The sequence below is a fragment of the Artibeus jamaicensis genome, unplaced genomic scaffold, assembly GCF_021234435.1.
Source record: "Artibeus jamaicensis isolate MK-2021 breed Jamaican fruit bat unplaced genomic scaffold, CSHL_Jam_final scaffold_3272, whole genome shotgun sequence".
Taxonomy (NCBI): Eukaryota; Metazoa; Chordata; class Mammalia; order Chiroptera; family Phyllostomidae; genus Artibeus; species Artibeus jamaicensis.
Window position 1 is genome coordinate 525,877 of NW_026522039.1, and position 13,493 is coordinate 539,369.

The 13,493-nt window shown below is 50.1% G+C and overlaps 1 protein-coding gene across 1 annotated transcript in view; it reads left to right on the forward strand.

The window, feature by feature from the left end:
* The window catches only part of OBSCN (obscurin, cytoskeletal calmodulin and titin-interacting RhoGEF), a 132,295-nt gene that overhangs the window by 3,147 nt on the left and 115,655 nt on the right, over positions 1 to 13,493 (forward strand). Inside the window, 9 exon segments of the mRNA XM_053657057.1 lie at positions 9 to 1,021; positions 2,050 to 2,319; positions 2,435 to 2,695; positions 3,509 to 3,817; positions 4,289 to 4,555; positions 4,966 to 5,241; positions 5,630 to 5,776; positions 5,779 to 5,904; positions 8,651 to 8,916. Coding sequence (XP_053513032.1) covers positions 37 to 1,021; positions 2,050 to 2,319; positions 2,435 to 2,695; positions 3,509 to 3,817; positions 4,289 to 4,555; positions 4,966 to 5,241; positions 5,630 to 5,776; positions 5,779 to 5,904; positions 8,651 to 8,916 — 2,907 coding nt within the window. The 5' untranslated portion in view covers positions 9 to 36.

Consider the following 13,493-nt stretch of genomic DNA (forward strand, 5'->3'; position numbering starts at 1 on the left):
CCTCGTAGGTCTCCGCCCTTCCCCTCCCCTTCCACCATGGATCACTCCTCATTCAGTGGTGCGCCCCGATTCCTGACCCGGCCCAAGGCCTTTGTGGTGTCTGTGGGTAAGGACGCCACGCTGAGCTGCCAGATTGTGGGCAACCCCACGCCACAAGTGAACTGGGAAAAGGACCAGCAGCCGGTGGAGGCAGGCACTCGCTTCCGCCTGGCCCAGGATGGCGACCAGTACCGCCTCACGATCCTGGACCTGGCTGTAGGAGACAGCGGACAATACCTGTGCCGCGCGCGCAATGCCATCGGCGAGGCCTTCGCAGCAGTGGGCCTCCAGGTAAACGCCGAGGCCGCGTGTGCAGAGCAGGTGCCCCACTTCTTGCTGCGGCCCACGTCCATCCGCGTGCGTGAGGGCGAGGAAGCCACCTTCTGCTGCCGTGTGCGCGGCTCACCGCCTATGGCAGTGAGCTGGGCCAAGGATGGGAGGCGCCTGGGAGTTCCTGATGCCCCGCGAATGACTGTGGAGGCCAGTGGCGAGGCGAGTGCGCTGCGCATCCAGGACGCGCGGCCCCGCGATGGTGGAACCTACACGGTGCGCGCTGAGAACCCACTGGGCACCGCCAGCGCCGACGCTGCGCTTACAGTAGACGCGGATGCTGGCTCCGCAGGCCCGCCTGGGACTTCTACAGCCGCGCTCTTGGCGCACCTGCAGCTTCGGCGCGAGGCCATGTGGGCTGAGAGAGCCCCAGCCTCACCACCAGGTTCGGGCACACGCACCTGCACGGTGACCGAGGGCAAGCACGCGCGCCTCAGCTGCTACGTGACGGGTGAGCCCAAGCCGGAGACGGTGTGGAAGAAGGATGGGCAGTTGGTTGCTGAGGGCCGGCGACACGTGGTGTACGAGGACGCTCAGGAAAACTTTGTGCTCAAGATTCTTTTCTGCAAGCAGTCGGACCGTGGCCTCTACACCTGCACAGCATCCAACCTCGTGGGCCAAACCTACAGCTCTGTGCTGGTCGTTGTTAGAGGTGAGCTTGGGCGCCACGCACCCGTGCTGTAGCCACTGCCGCTGAGCGCAGGAGCGGCTCCTCCGGGTCTGTCAGGTAGTGAATGGGGAGCTGGGAGTCCAGGCGGCTCTCCCTTTAACCTGCCCGCAAAATGCAAAATGCAGACGGCACCAGGATGACCCTGAGTCCATCCCCTGTCTTTGTGAGTAACAAGAGTAGAGGAGAATGCGCTTTGTCACCAGTACTCCCTCCCCATGGGAGATGGTCAGGGTGCCCCGCAGCTGAGCCTGCCCCGGATGCTGATGGGGTCTCCCTGTTGAAGAGTGAGGCAGAGCAGAGAATTTGGGGCCAGTGGCTGCTGTGCAGCAGGAGGTGGCTCTGGCCAGTCTGTAGGCTCCTGTTTGCAGGCCCAGGCAGGTGTGGGCAGGTTTTGTTGGGAGGTTCGTGTATTCTTCTCCATTACAACAGTGGCCCCTCTAGTTGGGAGTCCTGCCTCCACCTTCTTATACATATCACCGCTGTAGGATCTCAGACTGGGGACTGGGCGTGTTTGTCTTAGCATGGGTGCATCAATTTCTTCATTTGTGCCTGTCAATGCCCCCCTATTCCAGTGGAGCCTGGGAAGCTGCAGTGAGAACATGCATGTGGCCTGAAGCCAGCACCCAGGGAATGAGCATTTCTGTCAGGTCTCGGTCTGCTGCCTAACTGCGGGGCTAGCAGCGGGGGTCTGCTCAGGGGACTGCTAGACTTATTGCTCCTTTTCTCTTCCAGATTTCTTATATTTGGGAGGAGGGGCTCTTTTCTTTAACTTCTGTCCCCTTTCCCTGCCCTCCTCTTTCCTCCTCAGCTGTCCCACTCACTTCCTGCCCTGCAGCCCCTCCCACCCATACCTCCTGCCCCCACCTCAGCACCTACTTGCCCTTAGCCTGCACTGCCCCTACCACCCTTTCCCTCTCCCAACCCCACCCACCACACTCTAAGTGCCCCACCCATGTCCCCTCTTCCCTGCCCAGCCCACCGCCCCACTCAGTTCATCCCTCTCCCTACAGAACCTGTGGTGCCCTTCAAGACCCGACTGCAGGACCTGGAGGTGCAGGAGAAGGGGTCGGCCACGTTCCGGTGTGAGGTGCCACTGCTGACCATGCAGGCTCTATGGTACAAGGAAGATACGAGGCTGTGGGCCGGCACCAAGTATGCCATTGAGGAGGAGGGCATGGAGCGCCGGCTGACTGTGCACAACACCTCGGCTGACGATGATGCTGTGTACATCTGTGAGACAGCTGAGGGCAGTCGCACTGTGGCTGAGCTCGCAGTACTAGGTGGGTGGGTGGGGACCACTTGAAAGGGGATGTGGAGTGTGGGCAGGGTCCATGAGACTGGAGGGGTGGCTGGCAAAGTCTGGTTTGACCAGTCCCTGGCTCTGCTACACCTTAGGCAACCTCACCAGGAAGCTCCCGAGAAAGACAGTGGTGCGAGTTGGGGACACTGCCCTGTTCTGCGTGGAGCTGGCCAGGCCAGAGGGCCCTGTCCACTGGCTCTGGAACCAGAAAGAGGTGGTGGCTGGAGGTCGTGTGGTCATTACCGCTGAAAGCACACGCCACACGCTGACCATCGCCCAGTGCAGCCTGGAAGATGTGGGCGAGGTGGCCTTTGTGGCTGGGGACTGCCGAACATCCACACAGTTCTGCGTGTCAGGTAAGGGCCTGGGAAGGGCCTCTCCAGAGGAAGCAGTGCCCCTTGCCACCATCCAGGTGCTGGGTCCAGCACTGCCCCCATCTGTGCTCTGTAGCTTCAGGAGGGGCATGGGGCACATTGAGTTTAGGCTGTAGGTCTGGCTCCTTAGACCCTAATTGTTTGAGGCCCTCCTTCATTATGGTCTCCCCAGGCATTGGCACAGTGGGAATCTTGATAGCCCTCCCATTCCACCAACCAAATTAGAAGGCGTAGATTGTTCTAGAAGTACAATGTGTGTGTGTGTGTGTAGGATGTCCTGTGTAAGTATCTTCTTTCTGTGGCCTTGGAGTCTACATTGTCGATTCCTTGGCAGTTCCCTACTCTGCCCATCCACACGGGGTCAGCCCTTGGCTGGGGGCAGGGTGTGCCCCTCCACGCAGTCTCAGTACCGTCAGGTTGGTCACATTGCTCTGCCTCAGTCACTGTCCAGCCAAGACCCCAGTGCACTGTTGGAGTCAAGGCTGAGCACTGGAAGATGTCTGTCCCCAGGCCACATAGTTTATGGTGGCCCTGGGCCAAATGTGGCTGCTGAAGCCAGGGTTCCTTTTCTGCTTCAAACAGAGAAATGGCCACAGGGCGAGGCCAAGCATTATGGGCCCCCAGCCTCCCCTCAGACCAGCCTTTCACCCCAGGCTGTGGTCATTTCAGATTATCAGAGCAGTGCTCCCTAGTGGGACTGGGGATTCTGTGATCCCCTCCCTCCTCCAGAATGATCCTGGACCTGGGGTTAGGGAGGAGCTCCTAGTCGGTGATGTGGGCCTGTGCTCTGCTCAGCCCCTAGGAAGCCACCACCGCACCCCCCTGAGGCCCCTGTGGTGAAGGCCAAGACAGAGAGTTCTGTGACTCTCAGCTGGTCCCCACCACTCTGTGTGGACCGCCCTGTTACCATCGATGGCTACCTGGTGGAGAAGAAGAGACTGGGCTCCTATAGCTGGAGCCGGTGCCATGAGACTGAGTGGGTGGCCACGCCTGAGGTGACTGTGGCCTGCGTGACTGAGGAGGGAGACTACCAATTCCGGGTGTCAGCTGTGAACAGCTTTGGCCAGAGCGCCTACCTTGAGTTCCCGGGGACCATCCACCTGGGTAAGTGTGGCACGCCCTCTTCCCCACCACTGCCAGGTCATGGCCTGTAGGGCATTCTCCATGGAAGCACCCATACCTAGAGCACAGCCCAGCCTCAGTGAGGCCACAGTGACTCTAGAGCCTCTTTATTGGGGTGAGTTACCGGAATCCTGATGCTGCTGGAGCCTCCTCTGTGGGAAAGAGAAGGGACTCTGAGATAGGACTTGCATCCCACAGGAACCTGTCTGTGTCCTCCCGCCCCAGGGGACCAGGTTGCACAGCTGTACCTTCCACCTCTGGGCTTGTGAGATCTGGAGGGGATCTTGAATGGCTCTAACCTGACCCCACACAGTCCTGAGCCCTGCGATCCTTCATGGTTGCTACGCACCTGTTCAATGGGCTTCCTGGAGGGTGCATTTGGGCCCAGACTCTGGGGGAGGAGATGGGAGGGAGGTCAGGTGCCTTGCTCCTTCCTGAAGCCCCATCCTGCAGCCCCTCAGCTAGCTGTGAAGACGCCTCTGAAGGCGGTAGAGGCAGTGGAGGGCAGTGAGGTGATCTTCTTTGTGGACCTCACTTTGGCCTCAGTGGGCAAGTGGTTCTTGGACAGGCAGGCTCTGAAGGCCAGCAGCATGTATATGATCCTCTGTGATGGCATCCGGCACGCCCTCACTATCCACTCAGTGCCTGCCAGCTTGCACTGTGCTGAACTCAAGTTCGTGGCCAATGGCTTTGAGAGCAGTATCTGCATGGAGGTCTGAGGTAGGGGACCCAGCCCCTGACCCCTGGGGCCTCTCCAAGTTCTGCTTCCTTTGAGGGTAGGAGCCAGAGCAGGACCTGGGCCCCCAGGCCTCAGGCCCCCTGGAGAGTGCTGGTGGGCTGCGGGAGTGCGGCCTGGATAAGCAGGGCCAAGTGGTGGGGTGGGGGAAGTAGAGCAGCTTGCCTGGCCTGGTGGCTGTCCCCAGCCACAGTGTGTGAGTGAATGAAGGGCTGGCGGCTCCTGATGACACATAGCCTCATGTCTCCCTCTATCTGCTCCTCTTTCCCTTCTCTCTCCTCCACTCTCTGTCCACTCCTCCTTTGCCCACTCTCCCTCTGTCCACTTCCTCCTCTCCCTTCAACCACATTCTCCTCCCTTCACACCCTCTCTCTCCTCCTCTGGGGGCCCCCAGTGGCCCCAGGGCTGAGCACCAACCATCCAGCAGAAGTTCGGGAGGTGCTGGCCCGGCTGCATGAGGAGGCACAGCTCCTGGCTGAGCTGTCAGACCAGGTGGCAACCGTGACATGGCTCAAGGATGGCCGAGCACTACCCCCAGGCCCCAAGTACCAGGTGCAGACTTTGGCAGGGCAGTGGGCACTACTGGTGCGAGACGTGGCACAAGATGACGCCGGCCTGTACGAGTGTGTCAGCCGTGGGGACCGCATCACTTACCAGCTGTCAGTGCAAGGTATGTGTGTATCCACGTGTTTCTATGTTCTCTTGGCTGCTGCCAAAGCCTCAGCATTCTGTACCCCTGCTCTGGGCAGGCTCTACAGGGTCAGGGAAATGGGAGCTGATGTTCTCTGTTGGGGGATCAGTTGTGAGTTGTGAGGTAGACTCTATGGGGACAGTGGGGGCAGGGTTCTATTTGGTAGAGGCAGGGACTCCGTGGGGAAGTCCTAACAGTTCATGGGTGGTTGGAGGTCAGCAGCTGGCCTTGTCTGAAGGGGCACCTGGTCTGGGCCAAGCCAGGGCTCCATGTGGTTCCAAACCCCTGAGCACCTGCATGGCAAGTGTGTGGTGGGCATGCTCACAGTCCAAGCACTTCCTGCCCCTAATCCCTGCCATACTTGTAGGACTCACACCCTTTCTGCACAAGGACTCAGCCGGTGGCTGCTTGGACACTGTGACAGGGGGCCCAGCCTACTTTGAGTGTGAGACTGTGGAGGCCCACGTGCCTGTGTGCTGGGTCAAGGATGGTGTGGAGCTCAGCTTCTCTGGCTCACCTTCTCGCAAGAGGACATGGGCACGCGGCACCAGCTGGTGGCCGACTCAGTCAGCAGGCAGGACTAGGGCACCTATTCATGTCGTGTGGGCGAGCACTCTGTGGATTTCCAGCTGCACATTTGCAGTGAGCAAGCAACTCCCAGGCTTGGTGGGTGGGGGGCAGGTCCAGCTGTATCTAGCACTTGCAAGGGGGAGCTGGCTCTTCATTGCTTATGCAAATCCTTGGGGAGGGATAGGTGCTTCAATTTGGGAAAAGAAATTACCCATAAAACTAACATAGAGGTGGATAAAAGAATTAGAGGTAAGAAATGTGAAGTCCTTGTTCTTTTATTTATTTTAATTTTTAAAAATATATTTTATTAGGCCCTGGCTGGTGTAGCTCAGTGGATTGAGCACGGGCCTGCGAACCAGACAATCGCGGTTCGATTCCCAGTCAGGGCACATGCCTGGGTTGCAGACCAGTTCCCTGCAGGCCAATTCCCAGCAGGGGATGCATGAAAGGCAACCATACATTGATGTTTCTCTCCCTCTCTCCTTCCCTTCCCCTCTAAAGATAAATAAATAAAATCTTTAAAAAATATATATATATATTTTATTGATTATGCTATTACAGTTGTCCCATTTTCCTCCCTTCACTCCCCTCCACCCTGCACTCCCCCTCCCATCCACATTACCCTTTCAGTTCATGTCCATGTGTCATACATATAAGTTCTTTGACTTCTACATTTCCCATACTATTCTTACCCTTCCCCTTTCTATTTTCTACCTACCATCTATGCTACTTATTTTCTGTACCTTTTCTCCCTTTCTCCCCCTCCCACTCCCCTGTTGATAACCCTCCATGTGATCTCCATTTCTGTGGTTCTGTTCCTGTTCTAGTTATATGCTTAGTTTGCTTTTGTTTTTGTTTTAGGTGTGGTTGTTAATGATTGTTAGTTTGCTGTCATTTTACTGTTCATATTTTTTTAATCTTCTTTTTCTTAGATAAGTCCCTTTAACATTTCATACAATAAGGGCTTGGTGATGATGAATTCCTTTAACTTGACCTTCTCTGGGAAGCATTTTATCTGCCCTTCCATTCTAAATGAAAGCTTTGCTGGATAGATCAATCTTGGATGTAGGTCCTTGTTTTTCATGACTTGGAATACTTCTTTCCAGCCCCTTCTTGCCTGCAAGGTCTCTTTTGAGAAATCAGCTGACAGTCTGATGGGAAATCCTTTGTAGGTAACTGCCTCCTTTTCTCTTGCTGCTTCTAGGATTCTCTAGGATTAATTTTTATCTTGGGTAATGAAATTATGATGTGCCTTGGTGTATTCCCCCTTGGGTCTAGCGTCTTTGGAATTCTCTGAGCTTCTTGGACTTCCTGGAAGTCTATTGCCTTTGCCAGATTGGGGAAATTCTCCTTTATTATTTGTTCAAATAAGTTCCACTTGTTGCTCTTCCTCTTCTTTTTCTGGTACCCCTATAATTTGGATGTTGGAACATATAGAGATGTCCTGGAGGTTCCTAAGCCTCTCCTCATTTTTTTTTGAATTCTTGCTTCTTCATTCTTTTCTGGTCTGATGTTTCTTTCTTCCTTCTGGTCCACACTGTTGATTTGAGTCCCAGATTCCTTCCTATCATTATTGGTTTCCTGTACATTTTCTTTTATTTCACTTAGTGTAGCCTTCATTTTTTTCATCTAATTTGCAACCAAATTTAACCAATTCCGTGAGCATCCTGATCACCAGTGTTTTGAACAGTGCATCTGATAAGTTGGCTATCTCTTCATTGTTTAGTTGTATTTTTTCTGGAGCTTTGATCTGTTCTTTCATTTGGGCCATTTTTTTTGTCTTGATGCACCTGTTACGTAGTGAGGGGCGGAGCCTTAGGTGTTCACCAGGGTGGGGTAACCCACTTCACTGCTTGTGATGCTGTATGTGGGTCTGAGAGGGAACAATGGTGCTTGCTCCACTCTGCCGGATTTCAGTCATTTCCCACAAGCAAATTGTGCACTTCTGGCGCAGATTTCTGTGTGGGTGGGTTTGTGTACATTCTAGGACCCTGTGGGTCTCTCCCACAAATTCTCCTGTGAGGCTGGGTGTTTCTCTGGGCATCTCAACCCCTACAGGTGTTCTCAACTGGTGTTTTGAGGCTTTATTTCCCCAAGCCGGGACCCTGGGTTGTGTGGTTTGTAACACTACCCATTTTCACCTGTTTTATCTCTACTCAAATGTGGGACTGCATGGTCAGCTAGCTGCCTTACGCGCCATGTACCATTCCACAATCTACCACCTCACTGGGTCTGCCAGCCACTGCTTTGCTGAAAGTCCTCTCCACCCCGGCTGCCTGTCTCCACCCCTCCAAATGGTCTGGATGAATGTGTCTTCTTTAACTCCTTGGTTGTTGGATTTCCATACAGTTGGATTTTCTGTCAGTTGTGGTTGTTTTTAAATTGTTATTGTCCTTCTTTTGGTTGTGTGAGGAGGCACAGTGTGTCTACCTATGCCTCCATCCTGGCTGGAAGTCAAGTCCTTGTTCTTTTAAAAGATCAGAGGAGGCTGAGAGGACCCAAGAGGAGCTAGGGGCATCCTTGGCAGGATGCATTTGGACCTTGGTGAATATGAGGTTCTGGCTCTTTCTTGAAGCTACTGAGGCCTGTTGATGCATGCCCCAAGTCCTGACCCCCAGGAAGGTCTCTGCCACCACCTATGCCTTCCTCTCTGTCCTGAGGCAGCAGTCAAGACCCCTGTTCCTGGGAGGGCTGCACCACATCACCTGACCCAAAAAATCTCATGGGGGTCCTGTGGTCATCTGGAGCCTGAGCCTCTGTTGTGGCTCTAGCACTCACCTCTGTGGGGCCCTGACTGTGCGTTCCTTCCTGCTCCCAGAGCCCTCGGTGGTATTTGCCAAGGAGCAGCCAGCACGCAGTCAGGTGCAGGCCGAGGCGGGGGCCAGCGCCACGCTGAGCTGCAAGGTGGCCCAGGCCCAGACGCAGGTGACGTGGTACAAGGACGGCAAGAAGCTGAGTGGGAGCTCGAAAGTGCGCGTGGAGGCCTCGGACTGCACCCGGTGGCTGGTGCTGCCGCAGGCAGGGAAGGCGGACTCCGGGGAGTACAGCTGTGAGACTGGGGGCCAGAGGGTCACCTTCAGCCTGGCCATTTCTAGTTGGTTCTTCAGGGTATACTTTGTTTTGATTGGAGTTGGTGAGTTGGGCACATTACAGACCATACACCCTGGTATGGTCTCATTAAACCTCATACCCATTTTGTCCAAGTGAGATCAGATGGGGATGGGTGTATGGAAGGGACAGGGCTTTCCTTTAGACACCAGACATGTGTCTTTGTGCTAGTGCAGAGCTGTGCATTCTGAGTGCATTGTCCAGTGTTCAGGAATGTGGCTTATTGGGTACCTGTGTTCTGAAGTGGGTTAGGCATCTCAGATGTGGGTAATGTGACTGTGCTTCTATTTCAGTTTATTTATCATTATAGTTACATACAATATCATATTAATTTCAGGTGTACAGCATAGTGATAGAATGACCTTACATAGTAAGTCCCACTTGGCATCTTTTTTAAAGTATATTTTACTGATTATGCTATTATAGTTGTTCCATTTCCCCCCCTTTATCTCCCTCTGTCCTGGACATCCCCTCCCACTCACATTGTTCCTCCACATGCTTACTTCATGTCCATGGGTCTAACATATAAGTTCTTTGGCTTCTACTTTTCCTTTACTATTCTTGATCTCCCTCTGTCTATTTTGTACCTACCATTTATGCTTCTTACTCCCTGTGCTTTCCCCCCATTCTCCCCCTTCCCACTCCCCACTGACAACCCCCCATGTGATCTTCATTTCTGAAAATCTGTTCCTGTTTTTAGTTGTTTGATTAGTTTTTGTTTTTTTTTAAGTTCAGTTGTTAATAGTTTTGAGTTTGTTGTCATTTTACTGTTCATATTTTTATCTTCTTTTTCTTAGATAAATCCCTTTAACATTTCTTATAATGAGGGCTTGGTGTTGATCAACTACTTTAACTTGACCTTCTTTGGGAAGCACTTTATCTGCCCTTCCATTCTATTTTTTTTAAATATGTTTTATTGATTATGCCATTATAGTTGTCTTATTTCCCCCCTTCATTCCCCTCCACCCTGCATACCCACTCCCCCTATTCCCCTGCTTTAGTTTATGTCCATGTGTCACCTGTTCTTTAGATTCTGGTGACACATGGAAATAGATTTCCCATACTATTCTTGTCCTCCCCCCCGTCTATTTTCCACTTACTATCTATGCTACTTATTCTCTGTACCTTCTCCCCCCTTCCCCTCCTCCCACTCCCCTGTTGCTAACCCTCCATGTGATCTCCATTTCTATGGTTCCACTCCTGATCTAGCTGTCCTCTTAATTTGCTTTTGTTTTAGGTGTGGTTGTTAATAAGTGTGAGTTTGCTGTCCTTTCACTGTTCATCTTTTTTATCTTCTTTTTTAAGAAAAAGAAGATAAACATTTAACAATTATCATTTAACATTTAACATTTCATATAATAAGGGCTTGGTGATGATGAACTCCTTGAATTTGATCTTATCGAGAAGCACTTTATCTGCCCTTCCATTCTAAATGAAAGCTTTGCTGGATAGAGCAATCTTGGTTGTAGGACTTTGGATTTCATGACTTGGAATATTTCTTTCCAGCCCCTTCTTGCCTGTAAGGTCTCTTTTGAGAAATCAGCTGACAGCTTGATGGGAACTCCTTTGTAGGTGACTGTCCCCTTCTCTCTTGCTGCTTCTAGAATTCTCTCCTTCATTTTAAACTTGGCTAATGTAATTATGATGTGCCTTGGCGTGTTCCTCCTTGGGTCCAACTTCTTTGGCACTCTCTGAGCTTCCTGGATTTCCTGGAAGTCTATTGCCTTTGCCAGATTGGGGAAGTTCTCCTTTATTATTTGTTCAAATAAGTTTTCCACTTGTTGCTCTTTCTCTTCCCCTTCTGGTACTTTTATAATTCAGATGTTGGAATGTTTAAAGATGTCCTGGAGGTTCCTAAACCTCTCCTCATTTTTTTTTGAATTCTTGTTTCTTCATTCTTTTCTGCTTGGTAATTTTTTTCTTTCTTCTGGTCTACTTGATTGATTTGAGTCCCAGTTTCCTTCCCATCACTATTGGTTCCCTGTGAATTTTGCTTCATTTCACTTAGTGAAGCCTTCATTTTTTCATATAATTTGCAACTAAGATCAACCAGTTCTGTGAGCATCCTGATCACCAGTGTTTTGAACTGTGCATCTGATAGGTTAGCTATCTCTTGGTTGCTTAGAAGTATTGCCTCTGGGACTTTGAGTTGTTCTTCTTCCTGAGCCATAATGTTTTGGTCTGCTTGCACATGTTACATATGAGGTGTGGAGCCTTAGGTGTTCGCCAGGGCGGGGCAACCCAGGTCGCTGGATTGTGATGCATCTGGATGAATGGTTCATTGTTGTTGGACTTTGGTACAGTTTGATTTTCTCTCTGTTTTGGTTGCATTCTGGTTTTGAAATATTTGTTGTTCATAAACTTGGTTGTGCGAGGAGGTACAGTGTTTCCACCTATGCCTCCATCTTGGCCAGAACTGCCCTTCCATTCTAAATGAGAGCTTTGCTGGATCAAGTAATCTTGGATGTAGATCCTTGCCTTTCATGACTTCAAATACTTCTTTCCAGGCCCTTCTTGCCTGTAAAATTTCTTTCGAGAGATCAGCTGATAGTCTTATGGGCACTCCTTTGTAGGTAACTGTCTCCTTTTCTCTTGGTGCTTTTAAGATTTTTTCCTTATCTTTAATCTTGGGTAATTTAATTATGGTGTGTCTTGGTGTGTTCTTCCTTGGGTCCAACTTCTTTGGGACTCTCTGTGCTTCCTGGAATTTCTGAAAGTGTATTTCCTTTGCCAGATTGGGGAAGTTCTCTTTCATTATGTTTTCAATTTCTTTCTTTTGTTCTCCTTCTGGCACCCCTATGATTTGGATGTTGGAATGTTTAAAGTTGTCCCAGAGGTTCCTAAACCTCTCATCATTTTTTTGAATTTTTGTTTGTTCATTCTGCTCCAATAGAATGTATATTTTTCCTTGTCTTCCAAATTATTGATTTGAATCCCAGTTTCCTTCCCTTCACTGTTGGTTCCCTGTATATTTTTCTTTATTTTACTTTGTATAACCTTCACTTCTTCCTTTATCTCGTGGCTGTACTCAGTAATTTTTGTGAGCATCCTGATTACCAGTGTTTTGAACTCTACATCTGATAGGTTGGCTATCTCTCAGAGTTTGTATCTTCTTTGTTTGGTTTATTTATTTTGTTTTTTAGAGTCCACATATGAGTGAAATCATAGGGTATTTGTCTCTCTCTGTCTGATTTAGTTCACTCAGCACAATATACTCTAGGTCTCTACATGTTGTCACAAATGGCAAGATTTCAATTTTCAAGCCTAGTAATTTTCCATTGTATATACGTACTACATCTGCTTTATATACTCATCTAACTATGGGCACTTAGTTTGCTTCCATATCTTGAGAATTGTAAATAGTTCTTCAGTGAACATAGGGGTATACATATCTTGTTTTTTTAATTTTCATTTTCTCTATATAAACACCCAGAAGTGGGTTGCTGGGTAATGAAGTATATATTTTTAGAGTTTTAATTCATTTTTAGAGAGAAGGGAAGGTGTTACAGAACAAACCCAGGGAGGGTGAACAATATACTATTACTGAGCGGACCTACCCTTGTGCTCCAGGAGTCCCCCACCTTGTACTAGGTTTGCCTTGCCCGCTGCAAGGGAAAGACATCTCTCAATGCCAGAGATTGGTGAAAAGGAAAAGAATTATTTATTTAAAGAGTTATAGAAATGTAAGAGTAATAACTTAATGTCTTCATTGAGATCCCAAAGTCCTTTAGAATACCCACAAATGCACAGTCCTTCCTTCCCCCTCTGCCCAGTCCGGGGTACTGTATCTCATAAAAAGAAGTAGAAGTCTGTGATTCTTCTCTGCCCAAGACACATAGTCCCAAAAAGACCCTGCATGGCTGCTGTGCCTAAGTTTAAATTCCAGTGCCAATCTTCCCCTGCCTCACCATTTCCAACTTCTCCCATAATTGGCCACAGCTGCCAGCATTCCTGTATTTTTTTCCAGCTTTACTGGGCTGCCATAATAAAGTCCAGGCAGGTGTGGTCCTGTGATGTGGAGTCAATCATCTCCAGGCTCTGTAACCAGGGGGAGTTGCCTCCCAGTTACAACATGGGTTGAAGTCAGTCCCATCCCTCTGACTCAAAGCATGGCCACAGCTGTATAACATATCCATGAAAGTAGTTTAAGGTTATAGATATGTTAAACCATTCTAGAGGTTATCTGCCAAACTGTTACTATGTAAAACAGCTTTCAATGGCCTTCCTCCATGCGTCCCATCCCCCAGCTTAAACTTGGGGGGGGTAAGGACATCCTATGTATATATATATATATATTTTTTTTTCCTGATATTTCTGGGACACTGAGTTGTGGACCCCATTACAAATCTCTATATTTGGGGTCTCCCCTTGGCTGCACCCTGTTACAAAGGGAGGGGTAAAAAGAAGATGAGAAACACTGATGTGAGAGAGAAACATTGATCAGTTGTCTCTAGCATATGCCCTGACCATAACTGAACCCGCAATCCAGGCATGTGCCCTGGACAGAGGATCAAACCGATGACCTTTTGATTTGCTGGACAATGCCTAACCAA